Below are 9,407 nucleotides of genomic sequence, written 5' to 3' on the forward strand. Positions count from 1 at the left end.
AAAGCAGGGTGAATCTCTGTTAACATTGAATACACTATTACAGTTTTCAAGCACCGTAAATTCCAGATGCGTTACAAGCTTTAGTTGTGAGTTTTTGCATAAGACTGATAAGCTATCTTTTTCTTTAATCTTTAATCAGCAAACAAGTTATTGGAATTTATTAATGAGGAAATTTGGATTTCACAAACCAGACTTACTATGGGGAACAAACGGTAATACCTTCCTCCTTTCAGTTACTATGTCAAAAAACATATAAAAGCTTTATCAAACTGTAGAATTACTCCTTTTTTATCTGTCTGTTCCCTAAATTCTGACAAGCTTTTAAATTGAAGAATGCTTATAATTGTTTAGAAGGAGCTTTTTATGGGGGTAATAGAACAAATAAAGGACATTCATCCACTTGCTGCTCCAGGCAAGTTCCATGGAATGGATGGAAAGACAAACAAAATATTGTGTTACATTTGTAATTGATATGTCTATGAATGAAATACATTTACTTGAGTGGCTCAGCACTGACAGGCTGCAAGTCCTTGGCGAGGTGGCACATCTGGGATGCAGCAGCGTGTACCTGTGTGGCTTTTGACTTACTGTACGTGTACTGGAAAGATAATATGTGAGATGTAGCATCATGATATTATGGCATCATTAAATTCTTAATGTGCATTATCATTATGTGATATAAATACGTGTTATCAGTAAGCTTATGAGCCAGCCATGGTTTAGATTGGCCAAAGGCTGTACAGTATTAGGAAAAAAAAAGAGCCAGGAAACCCGAAAGTCTGTTTTGCTTACAGCAGCATTAATTTGTCTCTCTCCACATAGAAATACACATTAATACTACTAAAATTATCTGCTGTTTTTTTTCCAGCAGCTATTCTCACCTCTAGTATTGCTCTGTGTGTAATCATAAATAGAGCCTATATAATTCTGCTACACTGTAAAATTTAACACTGCATAATACACAGCAATGTATTATACAATGTGCATATATATGTGTAGTGTGATTTAGCTGAGTTAATTCTACTACTGTGGCTTTAATTCTTGCACTTCTCAATGTGTAAGTTTCTTCAGGTGACAACTGTGCTAATGCATGTTTGACATTTAATGTCTCTGTAATAAAAAGCCTTGTATTTAACGCACTCTGCTCCTGCTGTCTAAATAATAAAGAAGTAGCATTCAGATGCTTGCCTATGGGATATGACATTTGCATTTCTGATGGTTCAAGATACAAAAGAATTTGTTTTTCAAATCAGAGGATTTTTATTCACTGTTTTTGTGGACATGGGTCAGTCAATCTATTTCATCACGGCACCTTCCCAACAGAAAAGTGTGACTTAATTCCAGTGAAAACTGCAGACACTGCAGGATCAGTGTGCAGAAAAAGTCTGAAAGGACCCTAACATAACAAGATTATTCCATTGATTCTTTTTCTTTCTATTTTTACAGCAAACAGATTTGACTGGTCAGTAAATACACAGTGTTTCACAAAAATAAACCAGTATAACAGCTTCCATTTTTGTAACAGGTGGAGGTTAAAGGCTTTCTTTTTGATGCAAAGAGTTGCCACATAAAACTTTCAGGAGCCTCTTGGGAAGGCAATTCTGCAGCTGCAGCAACTTTCTACTCTGGACATTGTTCAGTGAGGTCTAGTTACTACCCAAGCCCTGAGTTATCTGACCTGAAAGCCCAAAGCTGTGATCCCAGGTGGTACTTCACTGCTCGGGGACATGGTGAATGCTCAGACATCCCATCTCCCTGTGGTCTGGATGACTGCTGCCGTGGTGATGTACATCACAAATGGGCTTTGCCGTGGTGATAACAGTGTCTGGCTTGATGAACACCATCACCTGGAGAAACAAGACTTTGTATGAGCAATACAGTCCTTACTGACTTACCTTGACCTTGGAAGAAGAGCTAAAAGACTGATAAAAGGAGGACATTTGCAGTAGAAGGTGCCGAAGACAAAACAAGGGCTAGAAAAGCAGGAAGTCAACAAGCCATAGTGGTGATTGGGTTAAAGGGCATGGTGTCTGGGGGAGATGGCAACCACTCACTCAACCCAGGACCATGCACCTTCCCATGTAAATTACGTGGCAAGCAAGAACAATTTACCCATTGGAAGATAGAGAATTAATGATAAATGTGGTAACTTCTGACCAGTGAAAAGCAATTTTTTATCCTCTGAAGCATTTATAACCTGATGTATGCACGGCTCAGACGTGCTAGCGTTGGGGAGCTGCCGCCTGGCAGGGAGTGAACCACCTCGGAGCTGTGCCTACCGGCGGGCAACGATCCCACTGTCGGGACAACACCGGCACTGCCCGGCTGAGGCAAGACCCGGAACCGGGGCCAGGAACGCGGTCTGAGTGCGGGGCCGGCGGGGGAAGGGGCCCGGTGCGGCCTCGGGCGTTGCGGCCGTTCGGTCGCTATGGTAACCGCGGGGACGCGCCTGGCGCCGTAAAAGTACAGGGCGCAGGCGCGTGGGCGCGCAAGCGCGTTGAGGGGGTCGATGGCGCATTACAAGGTAGGAGCGGAGCGAGCCCGCGGGGATGGCGTGGCCCAGTCCCGCTGCCAGCGCGGGGGAAGGGACCGGTCGCGGGATGGCAGCGGCCTGGCCCTCCGCGGCGGTGAAGGGGGAGCCGGGCGGGCCCAACGAGCCGCCTCCGTTAGCTGAGGTGCGGGGGGAAGCGCCGTCGCGCTGACCGTGTGGGCGTCCTCCCTCAGGCCGAGGACTCCAAGCGGGAGCAGTTCCGCCGGTACCTGGAGAAGGCGGGGGTGCTGGACGCGCTCACCAAGGGTAAGTCCGCGGCCCGCGTCCGTCGGTTCCCTTCCCCGCGGCCGTGGGGGGCCACACTCGGACTCTTCCCTCTCTCCGGTCGCGCTTCCCCGTCGCTGGGTCCGCCCTGGGGAGCGAGGCCTTTGCTGGGTGCGTAGGTTCGTGATGTGCGGTCGGTCGGTTGCGAAGAACCGCATGTGGAACGGGAAGGCGGCTCCTTCCCTCTTAAGGGTGTGTTGGAGACCTCTTGTCCGGCTGAGGTGCTTTTCTGTGCTCGCTTTTGGGCAGAGCTGCATTGTTTGGAGGCTGTTACTCAGCCAGAGAGCTCCAGACAAAGGAAATTCTTGAGGTGAAGTAACAGCAAATATGCGCTTAAAAACACTTTGTTTAAAAGTATCCATTCTTGACTGGAACTTAGTGCTTCTCCTGAAGCTACTGAACCTGTGAGAGTGACCCCATAGCACAATGGGGAAATTATAGCGCCAAACTTGATGCCTGTTTTGGCTTTCTGTATGGCTTAGTGTCTTTTAAATCCTTCTGAAGCCTTTTTGAGAGCCTTACAATAGTATGTGGGGAAAAGTATTAATACTCTGCTTGGAAATAATGCTGTTTAAAGAGAGCAGCAGATTTAGGATGTTAAGTGAATAGGTGCCACACTAAGACTCTCAGTCTGGTGTGTGGGTACCATTTGATTTATCACAATACTGCACATCCTCTGGGATGGCAAAATGAGGTCTTCCAAGCAGTGGGGCATCCTAATCTTGCTTTTCACTGGAGTGCTTGGCTTAAAACCAACTTGGCTGTGCAGTTTGGACATCTGAAACTGGGAGAAGGCATCTAAGTATTGAGGAAAGCAGATCTATAGCCACATGTGTGCCCCTGTGGGGAGGAGGGAGTGGTTATGTGTGGGACTTTGAGTGTTCAGGAATACTCAGAAGATTCAAAGACACATAAAAGTTTAGAACTTGGACTGAGTTTTCCAGATATGGAGTTGGTGTGTGGCTGGCTGTGCTGGTTTTAGTCAAGCTGTTAGGGTACTGCTGCTTGTGTCTGACCTCTGTCCATAAACATTCAGTGTCACAAGTGTCAACAGGAGCCATTTAGTTTTGTAACTGTAGGTGGTCAATGGAGGTTTGCTTTTATGCTGGAAGCTGTGGAATTGCTGATGATGTCCTGTGTTTCAAAGCCTAAGTGGAAGTAATGGTTTATGATTGGTAGAGTCCCAAAACATTTAAAGACTTAAAACTGCTGACGAAAGCCAATACTATGGTTATGTGTGGACTATGTAAAATTTGCCCAGGCTATTTTATGCTAGAATAGCCAAAAACTGTGCTCAGGGAATCAATACAACTTCTGTCCTGCTGTCACTGGGTGGGATGCTCTGTTCCCTCCTGTACAGCAGATGTGTTTGCATCAAAGTATATAGGTAAAAATCTTGTTACTTAGGACTATGTAAATGTGGCATTGCAGCTTGTGTGCCTTCTGACTGTTGGTACATGGTTTTAAAACTTAGAGTTGCATGGAATTGTTGCAATTGTTGAATATTTTCTATTTGCAGTGTTGGTAGCCTTATATGAAGAGCCAGAGAAACCAAATAGTGCACTGGAGTATCCTTTTTCTCTTCTGCTAACTGTTTGTAGAGACTTCAGACCCAACAGTGGTACTGCTTCTGACCCGTAGGTGAGCTGGAGAGGCTCCTTTAGAGACTTACTTGGGGAACGTGGCTTTTCTGGCTGCATTTTAGCTGCTAACTGCATTCTTTCAAGCTAAAAGGAAGTCTGACAGGATGCAGGAGAAGTGTGTCTATCAGTGTGTCAGTGACTTTAAAGCTAAGTTAGAGACCTGTTGTGGTTTAAGCCCAGCCGCTAACTCCAAACCATGCAGCTGCTTGCTCACTCCCCTCCTTCTTCCTCTCGCTGTTCCTGGAGGGATTGGGAAGAGAATGGAAAGAATGTAACTCCCACGGGTTGAGATAAGAACAGTCCAGTAACTAAGGTATAACACAAACCACTGCTGCTACCACCAATAATAATGATAGGGGAAATAACAAGGGGAGAGAATACAATTGCTCAGCACCTGCCAATTGATACCCAGCCCGAGCTGAGCAGTGATCTGGGCCTTTTGGGTAACTCTCCCCAGTTTCTGTACTGGGCATGATGTCCTGTGATATGGAATATCCCTTTGGCCAGTTTGGGTTAGCAGTCCTGTCTCTGCTTCCTCCTGGCTTCCCCTCCTCCCTGGCAGAGCATGAGACTGAGAGGTCCTTGATTGGGGTAAACATTAGTGAGCAACAACTAAAAACATCGGTGTTATCAGTGTTGTTCCCAGACTAAAGTCAAAAACACAGCACTGCACCAGCTACAAAGGAGAAAAATGAGTGCTGCTGCTGAACCCAGGACAAGATCATTGCAGAATGTCTTAGACCTGTAGCATTAGATTGAGTAATCACAGTATATGTGGCTTCTGAAGTTGGCTGCTGCTTTGTTTTTAAATTAATGGAAGAGGGGGGAAAAAGCAATATTTTTGGTTTCTTGCTGGTTTTAAGCAGCTGCCCTTTTTTTGGCTGTTGCTTCTGGCTTTTGGTATTCCTTTTAACTCTTCAGAACTTCTCCATTTCAGACAGGAAAAGAAGAGGCTGGTGCAGTAAAACATGAGAATTTGCCCTGTGTACACTGATGTCTTGTTTTCTTTTTCTTTAAGGAATAATACTAATGAACTTGACAAACTATTTTTGCACCTGCATCCTGTTGGATGAAAACCATTGCAGTGACTGTCAGTGTTTCAATGCAGTTTTGGTCATGTGTATTGCAGCATTAACTTCATAAGTATTAAAATGAAAATGTGATTGTTATCTAACTGAATAAATACTTAACATCTAAATACCAGCTTTCTGAAGCATCATCTGGGAGCTTTAGCTCCCGAGAATCCAGAAATAGAGGCACTTCGCTTGGAAGTGGCAGAGATGAAAGAGAAATACGAAGCTGTGTTGGAAGAAAATAAAAACCTGAAAGCCAAGGTACAAGTCTACTTGGTGCTCCTCAGTAGTTCCACATCACACCACAACAAGAGTACTTTAATACTTCTACTAACTTCCTTCTATTAGAGTAACTGATGAGTGTTGTTGCATTGCGTAGGCTGAGGAATGCTGATAAATGTTGTAGTACAGATTATTTTTTATGGGATGCTTCTTATATTCTCTAACATAGAACAGTATTGCAAAACTAGGGATATTATTACTTGGTGGAAGTCTGTAGTAAGTTCAGTCCTGTGTGGATGTGTTTAAGTTGTGGCAGCATGGGCTACATAATATCAGACAAGTGTCTTGAAAAAGAAGCTAATGTATCTATCATAAGGGCTTTCAAAAGGCAAACTGAAGGAGGAATATTCCATGTTGGTTTGTATGGCCTAGCACAGACTTGCCTGTGGCAGGATGTCACCAGTGGAGGCACTTGTATCCATGTGGAACACTCATTTCCACTTTTCAACTAAACCAGCCTGGTGGTCCTCTGGCTGCAACTACACTGACTCTCAAGTGTTAACTGAGGCAAAGCCCTTCTGTAATGGGTCTCCAGTCTGGCTGAAAGGGCTCTGAACAAATTCCCCTTAGGAGAGGGCACTGACTGTAAACCTAACAACACTGAAGAAGGAGACCTTTGAGAACCTTAAGGTAGTAGCTTATGTGCTGCTGCAGGTTTCCATGTGTTTGTTGGCAGAAGATAGCTGTTGCGTGTAAACATCCCTGTGTTTAGGAACCTTAATTATGGGAGAAGGGAATATTGGGCATTACCTCTTTGTATTTCTCATCTGGAGTGCCCTCTTGCTGTCTCCTTGTAACTCTCCTCCTTCTGTTACCCACTGTGAGTCCTTACAGCTCCATTTGTTATTTCTTACTAGGAAATATGGCAAAGAGCAGGATTTTAGGGGGAGTAGCAGTAGACCAGCAGTTCACTTGGTGTAGCTGACTTTAAAGCAACCCATAGTAAGTAGTCACATGAAAGCAGAGTAACCTGGGTTGTTGTTTGAAGAAATCCTCTAACAAAGTCAAAACTTGTTGCAGGAAAGCTTCTTTTCATAATCATGGGTTTACTTGTGTTTTCACCTTCTTCAGCCTTCAAATGATAACTCTTACTGTATGTGTTCTAGTATTTCTGTTTGGTTTTCCCTTTCTTTCCCTTACCATCTTCTGCCTGTCATTGGGACATACTGTAGAACTTCCCAGGGACAGAATGTGGGGAGAACATTACAGTTTAGCAGTCCTCTAGCACAAAATACATCCCTTTAACTGTGCATTTAGTGGTAATTTGAATTGTGTCCAAATAGGTGGTGGTGGTCTGTGCAGATCTGTGCTTTTCCTTATGTTTACTGGTCAGAATGTCAGGTATTTAGGTGGGGTAGGGGCAGGAAGGCAATATTTAGGCCCTTTGTGGATAGGAAAACTCAGTTTGGATTTTGTACTGGCCATCTTCTGTGGTTAGAGAATGCTATTTTATCAGTTCTCATTGAGGGCAGAGAGATTGCTGTAAGTTAGAGTTGCCATGAGGAACATGGGGGTATTGGAATTTATGTACTTTGTTTAATTTTACCTACTCCACAATTTGCAGGAGAGGGGAAGAGTCTTCATTGAGGAAACTGGACTGAGGTTCAGTCCTAATGCTTGAACTGGTTTTGAAGCTTGAGTTTATCTTGAGTGTAACTGAGGTCAAGTAAACACCTTCATGTATTATTATTTGGGAATAACTTTGCAAGTAAAGGTCATACTTTAGTGCATTGTTCCCTGGCCGTAGTCTCCAGAAAGCACAGTGAAAGCTGGAATGACAGGAAATGTTAGTTTGGGTTTTGCTGCTATGAGTGACGGCTTCAGTGAAATCAAAGCTTAGAGGGCACTGATCATCATGAGCTGCTATTTGAGATGAAAAGTACCTAATGAGAGCTAGAACAAGGAAGAGGGAACAGGACCGGTATGTTTGAAAGGGCATTTAAACCCCCTTGTTATAACTTCATGACTATACAATGTGACAGGCTGATGTTCTGAGGGATGGGATACTTTGTTGCCCGACTTGTATAAATATCAGCGATGGATTAAAACGCCCAAAGTAAATGGAATGCTTCCAGAGCAGATGTATTCCTATGTTTCTGAATGTAGAAAGTGTCTCTGAAATGTTGCAGCTAACTAAACTCCTCTCTTTAAATCTGCAGCTGGCTCAATATGAACCACCTGAAGAAGAGATGCCTGGTGAATAGCAGTAGTTTCTCCTTTAATATCTTGACTTAATAAAGGGCTTCCTGAGAACTGCAGTCTTTTTTTTGTGTGTGTGTGTGTGTGTGTGAACTCTGATGTCTACTTTGTTACCTCATCATCTTAAAGAAAAGATGCAGTATTGTGAGTGTGCAGCTGCAGCAACACGAGTTTAAGCAATCTGGCCAACTTTCTTGCTTTCTGTGCTTCAGGAAAGGTGGTAGTCGTGATGAATGTGTAGATAACTGAGCCTGCCAGCTTTGTGTAAACTCTGCTTCGTGGTCAACGGTCCTCTTAAACTGCTGATCTCTCTCTTTGGTTTTCTTTTAACTGGAGGGGATGACATGACACAGATGGACCAGCTGTGAACTAAAGCAGGACCTCCAAGGTATGTTCCAAGTTGATGCTCAGCACTGAGGGTGGGCTTCTGCTGAAGCTGATAGAATAACTACTCATAGGGGCATGAAAGGAGTGAGTGGAGTTGTGCTACATGGTGCATATAGCACAATGTTGGAGTTGCAGTACCTACTGAGCTTGCACTTTAATTTGCATGAGGTGTATGTGTTTCCATGCAGTTCATGTCTCTAACCCTGGGGATTTGATCCAGATATACCTGGACAGTTCTGAACAGAATAAAACCTTGTTACTCATAATGGATGTCCTGTGTAATTAGTGGCACATGTTAAATACAATGTGGGGAGTTCTCTTTTCAGATTCATCTAATGTGGAAAAGAAAATCAAAATGTACCTTTTGAAGAGCTGCATTTGTCTCCTAAAACTAGGTACTTTAAAGGCAACTGATGGCAGGAAAAATCAGGGGGAGGGAGAGGTGCAGCATCAGATCTACTGGCTGTTAGTTTTAATGTCTTTGTTTCTAGGATGGGTTTTGCAGCTTGTCTTAGAGATGTGTGGGATGGATCAGAACTTGTTCTGAAGGCAGTGTAGGAACTGAAATCAAGGGCTAACAAATGTAATGGGTATTTACCTTACTACTGCTGCTATTATTGATTTAGAGACCAGAAGAGAGCTAAAGGAGGGGAAAATACTGTGTGAAATCTGTAAGACAACACCCAAAAGCTCTGCCCTGAACACACAAACAGGAAAAAACACTTCACCTTCTGCAGCAAATGAGAGAAGAAAGCTCACTGTAAGTTAGGATATGCAGTAAGTTGTAGCATGTGGAAAGAGGGAGAGGACAATGCTGTCAGATACTTTGTGCTGTGGGTAACACAACTGGAGGAAGACAAACACTGCATGGGGCAAGTCCTCCCAAAGCAGCAGCAGGCAGGTAAGGTGTCGGCGTGAGGCTGTCATGGGGTGGCAGAAACTCTTCTGAGGGCTGTAGTACACGTTTACACTGTTCATAACTGCATTCCCTTCTCTCTGGAAGCATAA

At 44.0% G+C, this 9,407-nt stretch overlaps 1 protein-coding gene across 2 annotated transcripts; it reads left to right on the forward strand.

Moving 5' to 3' along the window:
• Nucleotides 1-2,482: 2,482 nt before the first annotated feature.
• MYCBP (MYC binding protein) lies at nt 2,483-8,071 on the forward strand. Of its 2 annotated transcripts, XM_080632593.1 has the most exons (5): nt 2,483-2,524; nt 2,725-2,797; nt 4,335-4,383; nt 5,663-5,792; nt 7,973-8,071. In XM_080632593.1, exons 1-5 carry the CDS (start codon nt 2,510-2,512, stop codon nt 8,015-8,017), a joined length of 312 nt encoding a protein of 103 aa, XP_080488719.1. In that variant the 5' UTR covers nt 2,483-2,509; the 3' UTR covers nt 8,018-8,071. The 2 variants fall into 2 exon arrangements, with proteins under 2 accessions (XP_080488719.1, XP_080488718.1); XM_080632592.1 differs by having other exon boundaries at nt 5,663-8,071.
• Nucleotides 8,072-9,407: the final 1,336 nt, after the last annotated feature.

Source organism: Psittacula echo (genome assembly GCF_963264785.1).
Source record: "Psittacula echo genome assembly, chromosome: 21".
NCBI lineage: Eukaryota > Metazoa > Chordata > Aves > Psittaciformes > Psittacidae > Psittacula > Psittacula echo.

Bases quoted from the DNA above. Each gene is read 5' to 3' on its own strand.
- MYCBP (XM_080632592.1), top strand. The intron at 2,798-4,334 runs GTAAGTCCGCGG...TTCTATTTGCAG, and splicing joins GCTGGACGCGCTCACCAAGG to TGTTGGTAGCCTTATATGAA. The intron at 4,384-5,662 runs GTATCCTTTTTC...TCTAAATACCAG, and splicing joins AAACCAAATAGTGCACTGGA to CTTTCTGAAGCATCATCTGG.